The sequence below is a fragment of the Dendrobates tinctorius genome, unplaced genomic scaffold (assembly GCF_039654945.1).
Source record: "Dendrobates tinctorius isolate UK_male_01 unplaced genomic scaffold, ASM3965494v1 ptg000120l, whole genome shotgun sequence".
NCBI lineage: Eukaryota > Metazoa > Chordata > Amphibia > Anura > Dendrobatidae > Dendrobates > Dendrobates tinctorius.
The window spans coordinates 21105684-21128531 of NW_027361788.1; the positions used below are offsets into that span (position 1 = coordinate 21105684).

The 22848-nt window shown below is 44.2% G+C and overlaps 1 protein-coding gene and 1 pseudogene across 5 annotated transcripts in view; one reads left to right on the plus strand and one right to left on the minus strand.

Annotated features, from left to right (window-relative positions):
- The window catches only part of PFKFB1 (6-phosphofructo-2-kinase/fructose-2,6-biphosphatase 1), an 89004-nt gene that overhangs the window by 6091 nt on the left and 60065 nt on the right, over positions 1-22848 (minus strand). For 3 of the 5 annotated variants that reach the window (XM_073590872.1, XM_073590868.1, XM_073590873.1), the window contains exons 8-13: positions 22168-22375; positions 21746-21892; positions 14580-14684; positions 14189-14318; positions 12984-13046; positions 9495-9559 (exon numbers count right to left, since the gene is read on the minus strand). In XM_073590872.1, the coding sequence (XP_073446973.1) occupies positions 9495-9559; positions 12984-13046; positions 14189-14318; positions 14580-14684; positions 21746-21892; positions 22168-22375 (718 nt within the window). Of the gene's footprint in view, positions 1-8012; positions 9280-9494; positions 9560-12983; positions 13047-14188; positions 14319-14579; positions 14685-21745; positions 21893-22167; positions 22376-22848 lie in introns of those variants that run through there. The other 2 variants (XM_073590870.1, XM_073590869.1) reach the window with 2 other exon arrangements.
- On the plus strand, positions 14954-16746 carry LOC141046792 (complement component 1 Q subcomponent-binding protein, mitochondrial-like; annotated as a pseudogene).

Below are 22848 nucleotides of genomic sequence, written 5' to 3' on the forward strand. Positions count from 1 at the left end.
GAATATAGCGCCATTATGGCTCTCTGGATATGTCCAGTGAGCCCAAATTTAGTCAGCACCACCTCCAGGTATCCCCAGTGCACCCGATCAAACGCCTTTTCTGCGTCTAGCGAGACGAGCACACTGGGGATCCCAGATCTCTCCGCTCCGTGAATCAAGTTCAGGATGCGGTGGGTTGCATCTCTAGTTTGTCTCCCTGGTACAAAGCCCATTTGAGCCGGCTTAACCAGCTGAGGAAGGACAGTGTTGATTCTTTGGGCCAAGATTTTAGAATACAGTTTCAGGTCGCAATTCAAAAGGGAAATGGGCCTAAAATTCTGTCTTGTTAGGAGGTTTGCCTGGTTTTGGAAGAGTCACAATTGTTGCTTCTAAGAACACTGAATTAATTTTGCTTTTAGTTCTCCAGTCCAGAAATAGCCGTTGCAGGTATGGAGATAATTGTTCTGAAAATACTTTATAATTCTCATTGGCAAAGCCATCTGGGCCTGGAGTAGATTGTAATTTAGATGATCTAATTGCTTCTATCACTTCTTTGACCTGGAGAGGAGAATTCAAAAATTCCAGTTGGGTCTGTGTAATCTTAGGTAGATTAACCCTTTCGCGCCAGAGCCTGTTTTTGCCTTCGTGACCGGGCCAATTTTTTCACTTCTGACCAGTGTCACTTTATGAGGTCATAACTTTAGAACGCTTCAATGGATCCTGGTGATTCTGACATTGTTTTCTCGTGATATATTGTACTTCTTGAGTGGTAAAATTTCTTTGCTATGACTTGCGTTTGTTAAAAATATGCAAATTTGGTGAAAATGTTAAATTTAGCAATTTTCAAATTTTTATACCCTTAAATCAGAGTTATATCGCACAAAATAGTTAATAAACATTTCCCACATGTCTACTTTACATCTGCACAATTTTGGAAACAATTTTTTTTGTTAGGAAGTTAGAAGAGTTAAAAGTTGACCAGCGATTTCTCATTTTTACAACAAAATTTACAAAACCATTTTTTTTTTTTTTTTGGGACCACCTCACATTTGAAGCGAGTTTGGGGGGCCAATATGACAGAAAATACCCAAAAGTGACACCATTCTAAAAACTGCACCCCTCAATGTACTCAAAACCACATTCAAGAAGTTTATTAACCCTTCAGGTGCTTCACAGGAATGAATGGAATGTGGAGGGAAAAATAAACATTTCCTTTTTTCACAAAAAATTTCCTTTAGACTTTTTTTTTTTACTTTCGCAAGGGTAACAGAAGAAAATGGTCTATACATTTTGCTTTTCAATTTCTCCTGAGCATGCCTATACCTCATATGTGAGAGAATAATACTGTTTGGACGCACGGCAGAGATTGAAAGGGAAGGAGCGCCATTTGACTTTTGGAATGCAAAATTGGCTGGAATCGATAGCGGACACCATGTTGCGTTTGGAGAGCCCCTGACATGCCTAAACAGTGGAAACCCCCAACAAGTGACCCGACTTTGGAAACTAGACCCCTTAGGGAACTTATCTAGATGTGATGAACCCACAGGTGCTTCACAGAAGTTTATAACATAGAGCCGTGGAAATAAAACATTTTTCACAAATAAATTGTTTTAGCTTCGTATTTTGCATTTTCATAAGGGTAACAGGAGAAATTGCTCCATACAATTTGTTGAGCAATTTCTCCTGAGCATGCCAATACCCCATATGTGGGAGAATACTACTGTTTGGGCGCATGGCAGAGCTTGGAAGGGGAGGAGTGCCATATTGGAGAGCAGATTTTGCTGGAATTGTTTGTGGGTGACATGTCACATTGTCAGAGCCCTTGACATGCCTAAACAGTGGAAACCCCCAATAAGTGACCCCATTTTGGAACCTAGACCAGCCATGGAACTTATCTAGATGTTTAGTGGGCACTTCGAACACCCAAGTGCTACACAGAAGTTAACGTAGAGCCGCGAAAATAAAAAAAATCATTTTTTCCACAAAAAATGATCTTTTCGCCCAATTTTTTTTTTCCAAAGGGTAACCGGAGAAATTGGACCCCAACAGTTGTTGTGCAATTTGTCATGAGTATGCTGACACCCCATATGTGGGGATAAACCACTGTTTGGGCGCATGGCAGAGCTCGGAAGGGAAGGAGCGCCATATTGGTGTTGAGATTTTGCTGGAATGTTTTGAGGGTGTCATGTCACATTGTCAGAGCCCCTGAGGTGCCAGAACAGCATAAGCCCCCAAAAGTAATTGCACTGAATGTCAAAGTTTAAAAACGTGGTTCTGTATGGAAGATTTTAAAGCAGTCATGCAGGCATAAGGCTGGCAATGATGGGCATTGTGGGCAATAATAGCGGGTATCATGCATCATTCCTCTCTTGGAACATACACGACATCTTCTCTAGGGGTTCTTTCTTGTTTCAGTTGCTGGAATGAGTGTAATAAAATGTCGCTCAGTGAGTCTTCTAACATCTTCAGATTCGAAAGGATTGGCGGGGACAAAATTTTCAAAAACAAGATGTTCAATGACCTTTTCCTGATAATCAAGGAAAGTATCTGTATTTCCGGCTTTTCTCTACAACACAAAGGAATTATATGTGGCCACCTGAAACAAATAAATGACTAACTTCTTATACCAGATAAATGATTTTCTTGATACCTGGTATGGCTGTAGAACCTGATCTGCAAGGTCCACACCCCCCATATATTTGTTGTAGTCAATGACAGACACAGGTTTTGGAGTAGTGGATCCCTGATGGTCTGCAGTAGCCTTTGTGGCATCTGTGTGGATCGAGCTCAGGATAAAAATATCTCTTTTATCCTTATACTTAAGGGCAAGCAGCTCTCCATTGCGTAAAGCACCTGACTGCCCCTTTCGGAACTTTTCGTTGACCAACGATTGTGGAAACCCCTGACTGTTTTTGCGAATGGTCCCACAAGCCCCTATGTTATGGTCAACCAGACTTTTAAATAGGGGTATGCTAGTGTAGTAGTTGTCAACATACAGATTATAGCCTTTTTGTAAAACTGGAGTTATCAGCTACCAAAGAATTTTTCCAGATGTCCCCAGATAAGTAGGGCATACTGGTGGGTTTAGTTGGCTAGCTTTCCCCTCATAAATGCGAAAAGCAGATGTGGATCCGGTTGAACTCTCGCACATTTTATAGAGCTTTATTCCGAACCTTGCTCTCTTAGATGGAATAAATTGCTTGAGGTGCAGTCTTCCTTTGAATTTTACAAGGGACTCCTCAATGGAAATGTTTTCTGTTGGGGTGTAGAGCCTCAAGAACTTTTCTGTTAAGTCTTTGATGATGGGTCTGATTTTGAATAGTCTGTCATGTTCTGAGGCATCTCTGGGCAGGGATTGACTATTGTCGTTAAAATGCCAAAACCTCATGAGCATTTCATAACAGGTCCTAGGAAGAACGGCAGAAAACATAGGGGTGGCTTGAACAGGGCGGTTGGACCAATAGGACCGAATGCTCGTTTTTTTGTTTTTTTGTTTTTTTTCAAGCCCCATAGCGAATGTAAGTCCTAAAAATTTTTTCATTTCTAGGACATTAGTTGGTGTCCATAAATTTGACCTAGCATAATAGGATCGTGGATTCTGGCTGATGAATTGGGACGCATATAAATTTGTTTGTAGGACAATATGCTCTAGCAAGCTGTCAAACAAATTAAAAAAATTAATTGGTCCAAAATTTTCCACCTCCACATTTATACCAGGAATGGCATTAAAATTAGGGATGAATGGAGTAGCTGAATCCGAAGCCTCCCATCTGGAAAATGCTACATCAAGAGGCAAAGCCCCTTGGACACTGACGTGCGCCAATTCACGAGCACTAGGGACAGCGCTAGTACTGGGCATTGTTCCCTGAGTTGGAGACGTTTCTCCAGAAGCGCTATTTGTCCTTCTTGTTGTACTGGTTGTGTGTGTGTGTGTGTGTGTGTGTGTGTGTGAAGATGGACCAGAATCACTGCTCATTTCTGAGCTATCACTGTCGCTGCTACTAAAACCCACGAAATCCACATCGCCATCTGACACTGCACTTTCTTCACTGTCAGAACATAAAAGTGCATAAGCCTCCTCTGTACTATAATACGGACGGGCCATTTTATTAGTTTATCTTTTTTTTTTTTTTTCCAGAAATAGAAAACTCTGACGTGACTGACTGACGTGACAGTCACGTCACGTCAGACGTAACCCTAACTGTTACTAGCCCTAACCTGCCTTATCTGTGTTTTTAACTTTTTTTAACTTTATAGCACAATTGCTGCCTGGCACTTTTAACACTGTTGCTCCTGAAATCTCTCACTGACAGGAGATCTGAGGAGAAACAGCATTTTTATAAGGCAGATCGCTGGGAAAGTTTGTTGCTACAACAAACTTTTCCCAGCGAGCTCTCTCACTGGCTGCTGTGATCTAACGTCATCAGGACCTGAACCAATCAGGTCCCGATGAGGTCGGGGGTCGCAGCATGCATTGTGCGCCAGGATCCCTGCATTATAAAGGTACGTGGGGGTCCCGGGGGGCACAAAACCACCGACAGTAGATAAACGTCGGCGCTGCACAAAACCCAGCAAGCGCCGACGTTTATCTACCGTTGGCGGTCGGGAAGCGGTTAACAGAATTTAAAAATTGCTCTATTTGTAAAGTGGAGGGATGATGGATACTAAGATCTGAGTTTAAATTATATAAGTGGGAGTAATCAGCGAATGCATTTGCTATATCTGTTGGGTCATATCTTTTCCCCTTTTGTATTGAGTAAATGATCAATCCTCCCCTAAGGCCTCTTTCACACTTCCGTTTTTTACAATCAGTCACAATCCGCCAGGTTTTGAAAAAAACGGATCCTCAAATTTTTTTTGAGGATCCGTTTTTTTCCCATTGACTTGCATTAATGGCGGATTGTGACGGATTGCTGTCCGTTGCATCCGTTTTTTGTGAGGATCCGCCAAAAGTTGCTGTCCGTCACCATCCTCAAAAATTTCAAAACGGAGCTGGTAACGTTTTTTTCTCTGGCGGATCCTGCAAACACTGATTTAACCCGAATTTCTTTCTGGGTGCCGGACAAAAAAAAAAAAAAATTCTCTCTCTCTCTCTCTCTCTCCCTCTCCCTCTCCTTCTCGGCCAGCGATTCCTTTAAATTTCTTCATTTTCAGGATCCGTCTGAAAACGGATCCTGTGCCATCCGTTCACATCAGTTGAGAACGGATCCGCTTGTCCGCCTTTTTGGCGGATTATAACTGATGCAAAAAACTGAAGTGTGAAAGAGGCCTTAGCTGTCAATTTCTTCACTCTACGGGCAAGCAGTGAACGTGCTCTATCTCCCATGGCGTAATATTTTGCTTTAACTCGCTTTAGATTATGTTCATATTTTAATAAGAGCTTCCATAGCTCATTTCTACTCTTCAATAGATCATTGCTAATTGAAGGGGTCTTGTTTTTGTTTTTCTTCTAGAATATTTATCTGGTTTAAGACTGACCGCACTTCACCCTCTCTACGCTTTTTTTTACCTTGAAGCTAGTTTTATACATAAACCTCTCATGAAGGCTTTGTGCGATAACCACAGAGTCTCATCAGAAACTTCTCCATTATCATTAATCTCGAGAAATTCTCTCAATCCATTAGATAAATGTTAACATGAAGGGACAGAAGTCCTGAACAGCACACAGAGAGGCCGTGTTTCCAGAGTCAGTGACTGCTCTGCATTGGGAAGCTACTGCCCGGCTGAGGACCTGAAACTGTTAGGCGGCCTAGTGAGCAAGGCATTGTCTGGGATGCTGATCCCAGTTCGGCAGCTTCCCTGACAAACATAAGTGATACTGATAGAGGTTAGAAAGACACTGGGTTCAGACTATGGAGGTTACCTCTTAGGAGCAGGAGCTCCTAAGAGGTAACCCCAGACAGGGGGAAATAACCGTGTTGAGGCTATAGAGCCTGTTTACTGGACATGGCACAGCCTGTGTGGCCACAAGTCAGAGAGCGGAGCCCTTATACGAACACTGACCTGTCTGATGTAAGACTGTTGCGTTTTATGGTTTATGCTGTATAATAAACCACAGACTGTTTAAATGGAAAGTGTTCCTGTGTGCCGTGAATCCGCTGCCAAGTGAGTGTTCCCCAACACTAACAATAAGCGCTACCTTACAACTGTTAGATCCTTAATGATCTGGCTAGATCACCTGGAAGCACAGTTAAGAGCACAAGGTCGCAAGTAACAATATTTTGGCCACTTTTCTGCTTATGTGGGAGCAGCAGCTTTCTTATCAGATGCTTACGCAGACTCTGTACGACTAGCGTCAAGGTAAAGAAACTGTGTCGAAGTTAGAATTCCAGTCAGTCCCGCAAGGGAGATTTGTTTTGACTCCCTCCCCCTGCCCTCATCAAGTGAGCAGTTGGCCCTAGAGGCAGAAATCTTGTATCTGGTTCAGAAGTCCATCATCCTGGAAATCCCCTTATCGGAAAGGGGGGTTCTCACCTCTCTTTCTAATAAGAAAAAAACGGACGGTTCCTTCATGACTGATAATTCAGGGCTTGAACAAATTCTTGAGTCAATTAAAATGGAATCCATAAGGTCAACAATAAAAATTATCTTCCCTGTTTGTTTCATGGCAGTCTTGGCTTTGAAACATGCTTACTATCATGTGCCAGTACACATGAAACACCAAAAATACCTCAGGATGGGCAGCAACAGCCATTGGGGGAGTAGTCCAGAACTTTCAATTCACAGCCCTTCAATTTAGTTTAGCTAGAGCCCCTCGTGTCTTCACAATGGTGATTGCAGAGGTGATGGCTCATCGCCGAGAGACGGATGTGTGGATTGTTCGGTATCTGGATGACTTTCTAGTGGTGGGCATTTCAATCCACCATTGTGCAAGTCGGCTAGAAGTGGTAATGTCAACCCTAAGGAACTTAAGCTAGCTCTAAAAACGTCAAGATTAGAGCCCCGAAAAGTACAAGAATTTCTAAGGCTCATATTGAGCTCGGAGGTGCAGGAATGTCATTTCCCAGCTGGCAAGATAGAAAACATTCAGAATGAAGTATCGAGCTGTGGAAGTCCCTTCCATGTTCCTTTAGGAATGCAATGTCCCTCCTAGATACTTTAGCCTCGTGCATTCCGGCAGTCCTGTGGGCCAACTTCCATTCCACGGTCTACAATGGGATGTTCTATAAAACGAGATCTACCTTAGGGGGCACTTGGAAGGTGGGTTGACACTATCCATAAAGAAAGTGCAGGGGGGTCCCCAGGATAATTGATGTTACACAGGTAGTCACCACAGATGCAAGCCCCAGGGGGTGGGGAGCTCATCTAGAGTATGTTGTAGTCCAGGGAATCTGGACTGGCAGAGCACTTTGATCAAATTCAAAAGAACTACTGGCAGTACACCATGCAGTAGGAAACTCCTTGTATCCCTACAGGGTCAGCAGAGTGTCATCTCCTTTCTCTGATAGCTTTTCCCATAAAAAGAAAAACATCAAGGTAGAATCCCTAAGCCACAATGTACTAAAACAGGTGGAATGGGAGCTAAAGCAGGCCATCTTTGACCAGATAATACAGATGTGGGGCCTCCTGGACACAGACCTTTTTACAAAAAAGCTAAAATCGAAAGGTGAAAACATTCTGTTCCCCGAATCTCAGGGAAGGTACCCAAGTCATAGACGCTTTTCTGATTCTGCGGAATTTAAACTTTGTATATGCCTTTCCACCAGTAGCCCTAATCCCATTAGTTATAAGAGGACAGAATAAGGATTGTGTTACTGCTCCCTTTTGGCCCAAAAGACCATGGTTCTCATGGCTAAGGATAATGTAAAGCGCCACGGAATAAATGGCGCAATAATAATAATGTCTGTTTCCGACCCATGGGTACTTCCAGAGATTTCGAATCTCCTTTCACATGGGTCTGTGCACTATCCACAAGTAGCCAACCTGCATTTGACAGTGTGGAATTCAAGAGGGCTCTATTAAGAGAAAGGGAGGTTTTTCTCGTAATCTGGTTTCCACCCTACCTCAGAGTAGGAATGCAGTCACAACCAGAATATGCGCTAGAACGTGGAGAAAGTTTTTAATGGGTTTTCCCACTAACAAAAGTTCATTTTTTACATTAGATCTTGGAATAAAAATAAGGTCCACAATTGGATGTGATTGAAAATAATGTTCTTGTACTGAGAATCTTTATAAATGTGCCCCTGCCCTGTACTGTGTAATGGCTGTGTTTGACTGCAGGGACATGGTCTGATCATATCAAAATCTCCTGGGCAGTGGAGGGGAAGCAAAATAGTATACAGACATTATAGCAGGGGATCACAACTGATTGCTTAAAAACAGGCAGGGAAATGTTTTGCCTCACCAAAACAATGTTTTACCTTAAAGAAAGTCAGCTGTGATCCTCAAATCACACAATAGCTAGGTGGATTAGGCTAGGGTCACATTGTGTTAATGCAGTCCGTTCAACGCATAGCGTTGACGGGCTGCATTAACGCTATTGTCATTTTGTGATCGCGTTTACTGATCACGCTAGCGCAGCTTCCCTATCTGCACTAGCAGTGACAGACCCGCGAACGCTGCAGACCACGTCCGAGGGTCCGTCACAGAATGACTGCACATCGCGAATGCATGCCGATTACGACATGCGTTGGCGATGCGTTAGTCTATGGGTGCGTTAACGCATCCGTTACATAGCAGCATTAACGCTATGTAACGGATGCATTAAATGCTGCCCACAAATGCAATGTGAACCCAGCCTTAGGGAGGCCATTTCTTTAGCTAACTCCAGCAAGTGGCAAAGCAGTTCAAGAAGGTTTTAAGGCTCACTCCACATGGGCCAAGGAAACCTCCTGGGCAGAGATATCGGATTACTCAATCAAGCAAGGCGGCATCATGGTTTTCTCCCTCCACTGTCCATAATCATAGACTGGATATGGGTTCCTCTTCTGACCTCACCTTTGGGAGAAGGATGCTCCAGGCTGTGGTCCTTCCCAGAGTTTATTTCTTTGCAATTCTCTTGTACTGTCATGAGTGATCAATAACGTCTTAGTTACTTACAGGTAACTGGATTTTTGGAACCCGTGACTACACCCTTATATTTCCTCCCATCATGTGTGGATGAGCACTTCTTTCACTAGTCTTAGGACTTCACGTTTTAAGTTTGTGTCATGTGGGGTTGGTATGGCTGTTTTTGTTGTAATAACCATTCGTGGTCCTCTTGTGGTCTGTAATCAAACTGATGCGATATAGAAGTGCTGCCCTTTTTAGCCTGTAGGTTCCCTGGTCCTTGATGGTCGGATCCCCCTCTCATGGTGCTTTCTTGGGTTACAAAAAATCATATTAAGGGCGAGTAAGAATTTTTTTCTTTTAAGCAAGTTACAAGGTGTCCCACTCATTTTCTAGTTGAATTGGTGGCTTTTCTGGCACTTTATCGGTCACTGGTGCCCAAACTCCCCATTTATCTCCAAATTCCTTTTAAGATTATTGAAACCAGACAATCTTTCCATGGCACAGTCACGTATTTTGCTACTTACCAATGGCTTCTCCCTATGTGTATTTACAGCTTCAACATTCAGGTAAATTGACTCTACTTTACAACCTATAGGAAGAGATGTTACATGTTAGCCTTTGCCATCACACTTTCTATAGAGAATACCATCGGCAATCTACACGTCTTTTAAAAAATGTAAGCGAAGTTTAATATCTCAACCGGAGAAAAAAAATGGAGTTATTGGGTAGCGATACATACCCTATGGGAAAGTAGACTTAAGGTCCCGTTACATTTAGCGATGCACCAGCGATACGACAACGATATGACCCGTTCAGGATCGCTGGTGCATCGCTAAATGGTCGCTAGTGAGCTGCCAAACAGGCAGATCTCACTAGCGATGCAGCGACGCAGCAGCGGTCGTTACTTACCTGTCAAACGCAGCGATGAGGTCTTCTTCCTCCTGCGTCCACGCGTCGCTTGTTGGTGCCAGCAGGAAGCCGCCGCCGAGAAACGGTCCAGGACGTTCTCGCGCGATGAGCGATAATCAGCGGGGGAGCCGGTCGGAGGTAAGTATCACACATAGCCATATCGCTAGCAATATCGCTGCTGCGTCACAAAATCGGTGATGCTTTAGCGATATTGCTAGCGATCTCGCTTAGTGTGAGGGGGGCCTTTAGCGACTGCAGACTTGATCCCACAAGCCCTTTATGTGCCTGCAGACTGAGAATCCTGGCAGTATGCAGTGATGATTCACAAGAGTCAGGCAATTTGCATACATGCTGTCACATGCCACCTAGACAGATGCAAGTTAATTGAGTGATGCTGTACACATCTAGTCGGAATATGGCTGGAAGCCTGCAAATCGTATGCCTGCAGTCACATGACCACCCGTTCCTAACACCGGAGCATCATTTTTTTTTTTTTGATCAAATAGATTTTTATTAGTCAGAATTCAAAACACAGAATATACCGTAAATCTTCCATAAACAATAGATTTACAAATTGAACATCCCTATTCCCCCCCTTTTCTCCATATGATTTCTCTTACACCGTAATTTACTATTAGTCATCCTCTTTACCCATATTGTCAATCAAACCATACAAAACAGAAATGTTCCTATGTTTGGGTATTAATGGTTTATCCACAACACCAGCATTGTAAAACATAGCACATTCCCATCAGTTAACTGTACCGTATTGTAACCAGGGATTCCACGTCTCATAGGTTTTAGAATTGCCTTTTAGCATATATCCTTTCCTCCAGCTGAATGATACAAGTCACCTGTTTCACAAACTCTCTCCCAGAAGGTGGTTCTTTCCTGATCTAGTTCCTCGCAATCAGCTTCCTTGCTACATATACTAGTCTGGCTATAGCAAGCTTTGCACTATTAACTATTTCAATTTCCTCCATATATCCCAGTATGCAGACCAGTGGGTTTTTGGGTATACCACATCCGTAAGCCCCTTCTATTCTGTTAATGACATTAACCCAGAACACGGAACGCCTAGGACAAGTCCGCATCAGACCCCCCACATCTTGGACAGTCAGTTGTCCCTCAGCCCCATTTTAAACATCAGAAGGGGGGAGCGGTTCACACGATGGATCACATAAAGATGGGACAACCTAGCTGGTTCACTCATAGCGAGTTTGGGGACATATTCTAGGACGCTGTCCCATACCTCGTCAGTCATCACCCCAATCTCTCCCTCCCATTTGGATCTTGCTTTAAGTGGGAACCCCATTAAATGTGTATGCAATATATCTTTGTAGGTGTTAGAAATGACCCCTTTCGTAAGTCCAGCACCACCACATATATAGTCCAACACTATGTCAGATTGTATCTGCAGGTTTCTGGAAAGTTTTTGAGCCGTAATGGCATGCCGTACCTGACAGTAGTGGTACCATTCAGAATCCGGCAACTGAAACTCGCTCTGTAATTGCACAAACGGTCTCAGTTCCCCGTTATCCAACCGGAGCATCATTACATCATGCACGTTGTGAGGATATGCAAGTCTGCAGTCAAAGTAATCACAGACTTTATCCACAATCCTGGACAACCTCTTTTAATAGTCATGTAATGACAGATCAAATGGATAGAAAAAGTTAGACTCTGCATCTCCTCCCTTTACAGCATCTGCACCTTACTTCAAGGGTTTTTTCAGACCAAATATGAATTTGGCGAATTCTAACTGTCAGAATTTTGCTCTGCTTCCACGCGTAGTTAGTGACAGGCTAACTAACTTCTTTTCCTTCAATGAAACATTGAGAGAAGCAAGAAGAGAAGCTAGTGACAGCAGATATGTGACTTGCATATGACTGCTCGAGTCTACAAGCCCAGCAGAATCCTGACAGCATGCATAATGAACACTGTAAGGCTAGGGTCACACCAGGTATTTTCTATCATCCGAGAGAATTGGGCCGATTATGCTAATCACACCCTGATCAAACTGATCCCATTTTCTTAAATGGGGGGAAAAAATTTCTCCTTCTGTCAGTCTGTGAAAATTGGACTGCACTCATATCATCTGAGTGCAGTCCGATTTTTTTTTTTTTTTTTTTTATTATTATTTATTTTCTTTTATGTACTCGTCTTGCATGGCCAAGTACGATCTGAATATCTGATGCAAATGGAGTATGCTGTGAATATATATATTATATAATATTTTTTTTTTTTAAGAAAAAAATCTTGAATATGTGCATGGCCTCACAGAATAACATTGGTCCAAGTGCGATCCAGTGTTTTATCAGATCACACTCGAACCGAAAATCCACTTGTCTGCACCAGCCCTTAGGATTCGCTTAGTTACAGGACTTTGCAGAACTTTGTTTAGTAAGAAAAACTCCTTTTCATTGTAGTATAGAATGGACAAAAACAGAAAAAAAAAAAAAATTGAATTACTACTAACCTTGCCAAAAATGTAATCGAGACCAAAGTATAGCTCTAGATATAATAAATGAGTAATGTACAGTCATGGCCAAAAGTATTGACACCCCTGCAATTCTGTCAGATAATATTCAGTTTCTTCCTGAAAATGATTGCAAACACAAATTCTTTGGTATTATTATCTTCATTTAATTTGTCTTAAATGAAAAAACACAAAAAGAATTGTCCTAAAGCCAAATTGGATATAATTCCACACCAAACATAACAAAGAGGGTGGACAAAAGTATTGGCACTGTTCGAAAAATCATGTGATGCTTCTTTAATTTGTGTAATTAACAGCACCTGTAACTTACCTGTGGCACCTAACAGGTGTTGGCAATAACTAAATCACACTTGCACACTTTTTGTGTTTTTTCATTTAAGACAAATTAAATGAAGATAATAATACCAAAGAATTTGTGTTTGCAATCATTTTCAGGAAGAAACGGAGTATTATCTGACAGAATTGCAGGGGGTGTCAATACTTTTGGCCATGACTGTATATGAAAAATAACCTCACTGGGAACATTGAAAACTGTCTAGGAGGACTGGAAATAGGGTTTATTTTCTAACCCTCCCTTCAGTTCTTATATGTAAGGAGGACTCACCATACGCTACGGGGGTCAGTTTCAGCACTGTGTGAAGAGGGCATTTCAGATATGGCAGTTCTTCTGGGAAAAAAACAGATAAGTTATTGTTCAATAAAGCAGAGTTGAGCCTTTTCCTTCTTTATGTCTTATTATATGCAGGCAAGTATTGCATTTTGCTTCCTGCTTCATTTCACAAGCAGATCCAGTCAGTGAAAAAATAAATGGAAAATTATGCACATGGGTACAAATGTTCTCGGGGGGGGGGGGGGGGGAAGTAAAACTAAGAGAGTCACTTGTAGAGAAGGATCTGGGTGTAGTTGTAGATCATAGACTGACTTTGCATCCTGTTTATGTAATCAGCTGTTTCTATAACCAGCAGGATAACATGTATGAGGCATGGGACAGGGATGGAATACTACTATTGTATGTTACAAAGTGTCAGTGCCGCCTTATCTGAAATATACAGTGCTGGTCTAGGCCCGAGTACATAGAGAGGATGTCCTAGAGATAGAAAAGGTACAGAAGAGTCAAAAAAAAATAAAAAAATAAGGATCTTGATTGTGAAAAAAAGACCACTTTTTTAACCCTAAAAAAAACTTTGTACAAATACATAAGTGGTCCATACAAAAAGTATGGTCAAAGCTGTTTCTGCCCAGATTAAGAAAGGTTCACTCTCCAGAGGAAACAAGGCTTCTTTACCATTAGAACTATTAATCTGTGGATTAGTCAACCTCAGGAGCGGTTTCTTTACTGTAAGAGCAGTGATTATATGAACAGACAATCACAGGAGCTGGTTCTTTACAGTAAGGGAAGGTGATTTATATGAACAGACGACCCGGGGAGCTGTTTTTTTTACTGTAAGGGCGGAGGTTATATGAACACAAAAACCACAGGAGCTGATCACAGTGAGAACAGTCAATGGGTTTCAAAAAGGGATTGGATTCTTTTTCAGAGAAGATAAATACTGATGTACATATGTAAAATTTTTGTTCCAATTGTTGATGTGGTTGATCGATACTTGGGATCAGGAGGCAAAAACTTGCTCTATAGAGCAGACCAGATCATGCATCATGGATCTACCTATAGTCCATTCCCTTTATCCTCTTCCATCCTTCAGTTGAACTTGATGGACATGTGTATTTTCAGTCGTCCTAACTATGTCACTATGTAAGATGAGAAACGGCCATGGTACTTTTTGAAAGCTGGAAAGTATAATCAGTTACCTGCACTTTTGTCCAGAAAATACGCCAGCAAACAGCGCATGACGGCCTGATGACAGATCACCAGCACATTCTCCTGCCGCTCCAGCTCCATGATAACGGGTTCCAGTCTCTGCACCAAGTCTTCGTAGGACTGGATAGAAATGGACACAGAGTTCACAATCATTACCAAACACAACAGTTAGCAGGAGCAGTCAGTCCTATGACTTCAACGATGCCCACAACGGTTACTGTAAGGCCAGCAAAACGAAAATCAAAGTGTCCTGTATGACACCGGTACTAAATACAGCCAAAACGATGAGCACGAGCAGAAGATTATTTTTTTAATTTTAGTAAGGATCTACATTTAGATTTCTCTACCTGTAGCGCAAATGTCCGATGACTCCTCACTCACCTCCCCCTTGGGGTATCTGTAACGATATTTGTCCTGGTCTCTTAGTGCAAACTCTTCAGGAAAATGTTCCTGAATTTCTTCATACGTCATCTCCTCACATACGCCCTGGAAAAAAAAGGTTTCACTGACTGGAGCAAATTCTGCACTAAATTTACGAACTATTTAGAAAACTTTAAATTTCATTTGAATATTAGATTTAACCCTACAAGGCTCTAACGTAGTAATATTCTGGCTATGCACTTCATTGAAATGCATGGGAAGCTTAAAGCAGGATTTCACAGACAAGTCCAGCAATACCTTTACATGGGCCAGTTAGTTTCTCCGTTACTGAGAAATCTGCATTTAAATTGATATGCAAATGAGTCTGAAGAGCTATGGTAGATCTGAAGCTACTGTCATTGACTGCCTCTATAGTGGGTTTTACACATAGCGGTATCGCTAGCAATATCGCTAAAGCATCACCGATTTGGTGACGCGGCAGCGATCTCGCCAGGTGTGATACTTACCTCCGACCGGCTCCCCCGCAGTCTGTCGTTGATCGCGCGAGATCGTGCAGCTCCATTTCTCATCGGGCACTTCCTGCTGGCGCCGACGAGCGACGCGGACAGGAGGAAGTCAGGATCGCCGCGTCTGAAAGGTAAGTAACGATCGCTGTATCGCTGCTGCATCGCTGTGAGATCTGCCTGTGTGACAGCTCACTACCGACCATTTAGCAATGCACCAGCGATCCTGACCGGGTCGTATCGTGGTCGGGATCGCTGGTGCATCGCTAAATGTAAAGGGGCCTTAAGCTTTGTGACTTCAGGCAAAGGAGTCATCAGTCAAACAGGAGGAGCCAGCAGGACTGGGTGGGGAATAGAACTGGTTTCTGAATGATAAAATCAAAGAAGAGAAGAAAATCCTGAAACATAAAAATCTTCCCAAGATGTCTGGTGGGTGGGAATTAGAAGTGAATGGCACAGAAGCTAAACTGACCAAAAAAGTCTCTGGAGAGAAGGTCACAGTCAATACAAATAACAGCATTCCACCGTCTTATGACGAGGAACCACAAGAAGGACAGAAGGGAGGCGAAGAGCCTGATCTCGTTTCCACTCCTAACTTTGTTGTAGAAGTCACAAAACTAGAAAAGCAACCAGACCCTGGTGCTGGACTGTCAAAGTGACATCTTCACTATCCGAGAAGTTAGTTTCCAACCTACTGGAAATACAGACTGGAAAGAAAACAGCTATAGGCTGTGTGCCCACAGTAGCGTTTTTAAACGCTCAGGAAACAGGTCTCCTTCCCAGAAACCGTGTTTTTTTTCCAGCGATTTTTGCGCAAAAAGTGTGTTTTTGATGCGTTTTTTTTTTTCCGCGCGTCTTTTGGACTATAGGAAATAGCCAAAAACGCGGACCTAAGCGGAAACTAATGAACATGCTGAGTTTTTTTTTTTTACCGCTAAGCGTTTCCTTAGGCTGTGTGCCCACGAAGCGTTTCCTTAGGCTGTGTGCCCACGTTGCGTTTAAGCGTTTCCGCAGCGCTTTTAGACAAGCGTTTCTGCTGCGGAAACGCTTAAGAAAAGCATCTAATGTAACAGAATGGAAAACGCACATGTTGTGCTAATGGTGCGTTTTTTCCGCTGTGGAAACGCTTAGCGGAAAAAAACGCAGCATGTTCATTAATTGTGCGGAATCGCACGCGATTCCGCATACATACACTGTAATTGCTAAAACGCATAGGAAAACATGCCAAACGCTTGACAGTTGCATCAAAAACGCATGTCAAAAAGCGCATGCGTTTTCCCTGGCAAGGGCATGCGTTTCTGCTCGGGAAAAAAACGCTTGAAAAACGCTACGTGGGCACATAGCCTTAGCGGTAAAAAACGCATCAATTGGCACAAAAAGGCCAAAATGGATTCAAATGAATGGGATGCTTCTTTTAAGCGTTTTTGATGCGGTTTGACCCCGAAAAACGCATCAAAAACACAACGTGGGCACAGAGCCATACACTGACCACTGATTCTCTAGATTGGGCTTTGTATGATCATCTGATGGATTTCTTGTCTGATAGTGGGATAGACAACACTTTTGCTGATGAGCTGATTAGAACTCAGCACTGCTTTGGAACATCAAGAATATATCCACTTCCTGGAAAATCTCAATAGCTTTGTTAAATGTTAAGTATAGTAGGATAGCCTAATCTCCATTCTTATTACAAACTGCATATTCTATAACTTCTGTGCTATCCTCTTAATAATAGCACTTTGTGTTTTATGTGGATGTGATAAAGGACTTTATGATTATCGCTCTTAAACGGAATCTGTCATGTTTAATATGGTATCTGGTCTGCAGGCAGGGTGTTATAGAGCAGGAGGAGCTGATCAGATTGATATGCATTTTTGTGATTAATGTGTCAGTATATCTTACATTCTATTCATTCAAATCCTTGGTTTTTATGCATGGATCCAGTGGTCAGTCTTACTCTGATTGTCTTCCCTGTATGACTGCATGTTACTCACTCAGGCTAAGTTCACACTTGCATTTGGGTGCTCTGCGTAGGGCTGCGTACTTCTTACCTTCATATCCGCATAGAAGGGCATGCATCCTGCGTACCTATCTTTAACATTCGGTACGCAGGGACATGCGTTGTATGCGGATGCGTCCGCGTGCGTCGTTTTCACGTGTCTACGCAGAGCGCCCAAACACAATTTTGAACTTAGCCTCAGAAGGACCGCCCACTGGACTCCTATGTATACGAACACCAAAGATTTCAATCAGTAAAGCACACGTTCTACTGTATCTTTTCCAACAATCCTTTATAGCATTCTGCTCAGACTCTCCTCTATACCACGCTGTCTACAGATTGTACTGCGTGACAGGTTCACTTTAACTATGGCTACATGTTCATTCATCTGAGGGAAGTGGGTGCTTTTTAGACTTCTTGATTTGTTAAAGTAATTTCTTTATCGCTTCATTGGGGGGACACAGGATCAATTCTTCGAATCCCGTCCTCCAAGAGATCCTGCCCTGGTTCCGGGTTTCTTTGCGTCCATCACCTCCCTTCTCAGTTCGGGGGTTATCATTACTGTCCCAGAATGGGAATGCTTCACAGGTTTTTATTCAAACCTGCTTGTAGTGCCGAAGATGGGCGGCGCAGTTCGGCCCATCCTGGATCTGAAGTTACTTAACAGAAGGGTCCGCCTACGACATTTCAGGATGGAGTCCCTCTGTTCAGTAATTGCTTCCATGGAAGCACAGGAATTCCTGTGCTCCATAGACATCCAAGACGCCTACCTCCATGTTCCGATTTTCCCAGCACATCAGAGGTTCCTGCGTTTTGCGGTAGAGCAGGACCATTTCCAGTTTGTCGCCCTGCGGTTCAGACTCGCGACCGCTCCTAGGGTTTTCACGAAAGTCATGGCGGCATTGATGGCCATTTTGAAGGGCCTAGTGCTCATTCCATACCTCGACCTCCTCATCAAGGCTCAGTCACTCTCTCAGGCCCAGGAGAGTCTGACCATCGTCCTTGACTCCCTGTCCCATTTCGGGTGGCTGGTCAACAGAACAAAGTCCTGCCTTGTTCCGACTCAGCGCCTCATTTTCTTAGGCATGTTGTTCGACACTCGTCAGACGAGGGTTTTTCTTCCCGAGGAGAAGAGAGCAATCCTCCAGCAGGGAGTTCACTCTCTGCAAGGCCCTCGGCTTCCTTCCGTTCAGCAATGAAGGTCCTGGGGAGAATGGTGGCAGCGTCAGAAGCGATCCTTTTTGCACAATTACACTCAAGACCACTTCACCAAGGCCATCCTTTCGCAGTGGGACAGGTCTGTCCTGTTTCTGGATCGCCCGATTCGTCTCTCTTCCCGAGGCAAACGGTTTCTCAACTGGAGGCTGTCATCCCCTCTCATCCTCCAGGGCCGGTCCTTCCTTCCTGTCCATTGACAGGTGGTGACGACGGACGCCAGCCTTCTAGGCTGGGGTGCGGTTTTTCGCCACCTGATGGTGCAAGACGTTGGTCGGCACAGGAGTCTTCTCTGCCTGATCAACATCCTCAAGATGAGGGCCATCCTTCTGTCCCTCCGTCACAGGGAGAGACTTCTCAGGGGTCTGCCAGTCAGAATTCAAATGGACAATGCCACGGCAGTGGCATGTCAATCACCAGGGAGGGACTGAGTCCTTGGCGATGGCCAAGGTATCCAAGATTCTTCTCTGGGCAGAGGCGACTGTTCCGGCGATATCCGAAGTGCATATTCACAGCGTGGACAACTGGGCCACCGATTTTCTCAGCTGCGAGGGTCTCGCGGCAGGAGAGTGGTCCCTGTATCAGGAGGTCTTCCATCAGATTTGCCTTCGATGGGGAACTCCAGTCGTGGACCTCATGGTGTCCCTGCTGAACAGGAAGGTTCCACGGTTCATCTCCAGGTCCTGCGATCCTCTCGCGGTGGGCGCAGATGCTCTGGCCATTCCCTGGTTGCAGTTCGTGCTTCCCTGTTTCCTCCCCTTCTGCGCAAGCTGTTGAAGATCAAAGCAGAGGGAGTGCCAGTCATTCTGATCGCACCGGATTGGCCCAGAAGGTCCTGGTTTGCAGAAATCGTCAATCTTCTCGTGGACGCCCCCTGCAGGCTCCTAGACAGGCCGGATCTTCTGTCCCACAGACCGATCTGCCACCAGAGTCCTCGGTCGCTCAATTTAACGGTGTGGCTGTTGAAACCACGGTTCTGAGAGCGTCTGGATTTTCTGATCGGGTGATACAGGCTAGGAAGCCGTTGTCTTCCAGGGTCTATTATCGGACCTGGAAAGCCTATTTCAGCTGGTGCGAGTCTAATGACATCCCGCCAATGTCCTTGTCTCTCCCTTCCATTTTGGCCTTTCTCCAGGCAAGACTTGACGCTGGCCTTGCCATCAGTTCTCTAAAGGGTCGGGTATCAGTCCTTTCCATTCTTTTCCAGAAGTCCTTAACTTCCCGCTCTCAGGTCAGAACATTTATTCAATGAGTAGCGCATGCGGCTCCTCCGTACAGGACTCCCGTGGACCCCTGGAACTTCAATCTTGCTCTGGAGACCCTGTGGGGGTTCTCCCTTTGAACCTCTCAGAGAGGTCTCCCTGTCCGTTCTGTCCTGGAAGGTGGCGTTTCTTGTGGCCATCACCTCCATTAGGTGTCTCGGAGTTGACGGCTCTTTCCTGTCGCCCCCCGGTGGTTTTGCGGCCTCCACCTTCTTTCCTTCCAAAGATGGTGTCCACCTTTCGCTTGAATTAGGATATTGTCTTCCCTTCCATTTGTCCGGCTCATTCTCTGGAGCGTTCACTGAACAGGTTAGACCTGGTCAGATCGGTGAGGATCTATCTGGCTAGGACCGCCCTCTTAGGAAGACTGACCTTCTATTCGCCATTCCAGATGGTGCGCGAAGAGGCCTGCCGGCCTCCAAAGCTACGATTGCTCCTTGGATCAGAGTTGCAATTTCGGAGGCTTACCAGGTCAAGAACAGAGTGCCTCCCCCTGGGATTATGGCTCACTCTACCAGGGCAATAGGTGCCTACTGGGCAGTACACCATGGGGCATCTGCCCTACAACTTTCCATAGCGGCAACCTGGTCTTCCATTCACACGTTTGCCAAATTTTATAAGGTCCATACCTACGCGTCGGCAGACGCCAGCCTAGGCAGAAGGATCATGCAGGTGGCAGTGGTGAGTTCTCCAACCTGAATGGAGTTTTCTGCTGTTTCCCTCCCCAGGGACTGCTTTGGGACGTCCCATGGTTCCTGTGTCCCCCAATGAAGTGATAGAGAAAACAGGATTTTTGGTTGCTTACTGTAAAATCTGTTTCTCGGAGCCTTCATTGGGGGACACAGCACCCTTCCATGTTTAACAACTCTTGTTCTTTCTTCTGTATGCTATTGTTACAGTTTGAGTCGTCTGTTTGTTCCTTTCTATCTAGTTTCTTCTCCTACTGCTTTCTCACTAAGACTAGTTTCACACTATCGTTTTGAGGCACAGCGGCCGCTCGCCGCGAAGCTCCGCCCCCTGCCGTGCCTCCTCCGGTCAGCTCCGCCTATTGGCGCATGATGCTGCATACGTACCCTATCTTTAGCATTGGGTACGCAGGCATGCGTTTGCCGGCTGCACCAAAATGCAACACAATGCGTTTGGCGCAGGTCGGCGCACCGTCAAAAGGACGCACGCGCCGACAAAAGCATACCTGCGCATGGCCTGCGTACCCAATGCTAAAGATAGGGTACGCAGGTCGCATGCAGCGTTATGCGCCATAGGCAGAGCTGATTGGAGGAGGCACGACAGGGGGCAGAGCTTCACAGCGAGCGTCCGCTGTGCCTCAAAACGCTAGTGTGAAACTAGCCTAACTGATGAATTTAGTGCCAGTCAGTGGGGTGTATACTGCAGAGGAGGAGCTAACTTTATGTGCATAGTATCAGCCTCCTATTGACAGCAGCATACACCCCATGGTTCCTGTGTTCCCCAATGAAGGCTCAGAGAAACAGATTTTACGGTAAGCAACCAAAAATCCTGTTTTAATTTTGTAAGTGGGCTCCAGACTATAGACCTTTTATACATGTGAATAGTTGAGCTGGGATGACAGGCGTGAACATTTTAAATTCCTGAATTCGAGAAGAGAAGATAAGATCACGAACATTACTCCCCATATCTCCTAAACTTGACATACTAAAAGACCTTTACTAGAGAAAGTGGAGTTAACGCTAAGGATTGTCAGTGCAGCCTCCTTTCAGTTGTTTCCCAAAAATGCCATTAAAACATTACCATATTCTAAATAGTCTGAACTGGATGGACAAATGTCTTTTTTCGGCCTTGGTAACTGTTACTATGAGTGAAAGAGGCTTGAGATATACCATAGCTCTTCAGCCTCATTTAAATATTGATTTCTCAGTAATGGAGGAACAGACTGGCCATGTAAATGTATTGTTGGACCTGTGTTTGCATGAGCTACATTGCATACTTGTGTACTTCTTGTTTTACCAAAGCCAGTTTTCTGTAGCTTCTGTGTTGAATTCATGTCTAAAGTCACAGTCGGAAGAGCAGCTCTGGAGCACAAACTGCAGCTCCAACTAATGGGACTTGACGTAAAAAAATGCAAAGCATTTATCTATTATGTGCACCCATATGGTGGCTATGAGGTCTGCAGATAGGTTACATATACAATGGACAATGTGGTGGACTTACTGCATCAATCTCATTCAGGGCCTTCCACTGCTCATAAGGGACGTTCAGAGCTTCTGCTGTCTGGATGGTGCGCTTCATGTGACTGGTCCATACTTTCAGGTCTGAAATGTTCTGTGATTTTACAAAGTTGCCCAGTGCATGAGCGTACTGGAAGAAATGGTGATGAAACAAAATAAAAAGTGAGTCACACTTCTGGTGATCCTAGTTCCCAAAGGGCAATGCATTTACACAATGCATATTTGATGCAACCTATTGTTTGAGGGACCCATTGCAATGTTCTGAGTTTGCTGGTGAATAGGATGATGTATGCACCGTTAAGGCCCACTGGAAAGTTGGGAGACAATCCCCCTTATATTAGGATCTGGAGACGTGCACATCCCAGTCTTCTATGGGCAGATTGCTGAGTGCAGGACATTTGTTACCTGCTTTCCTCGAGCTGAAAGCCCGGAGTCTCCTCCAATCCTGCCCATGAGGTTGAGATCACTTTCCCCATGCCGGGATAAGTAGATGGAGCGAGGGGTCACGTGGATATTCATCAAGTAGTAAACGGTTCGGCTCTGAATGTGATCCTGGACTCTGTTCACCAGATATCTGCTTCCGACATTAAAAATCTTAATATAAGACAGATCGCTGAAAGAGAGGAACAGATAAAAAGTAGGAACAGATGAGTCGTGGGAATGGTACCTGTCTGTGTACATAGAATATCAGTGTTCTCAGCAGCACATGTACAGTTAAAGAGGATGATATGCTGCTGAGAACGAGGAATTTTTAGAAACTTAAAAATTAATTTCACCTAACGAACGAGCATTTTGCACATTTGTCGAGCGACTTAGTTGTGTGTTTAAGGAAAAACAAATCTGACTCCAAGAAGCCAACAGTCCTAAGAACACGTGTCGGGGATTACTTCAGGGAAGCATGGTGGCTCAGTGGTTAGCACCGTAGCGCTGGAGTCCTGGGTTCAAATCCCACCGACGACAACATCCGCAAGACGTTTGTATGTTCTCCCCGTGTTGCGTGGGTTTCCTCCCACACTCCAAAAGACATACTGATAGGGAATACATTAGCGTTATATATAAAAATAAAGATTACATTACAAAGTTTGT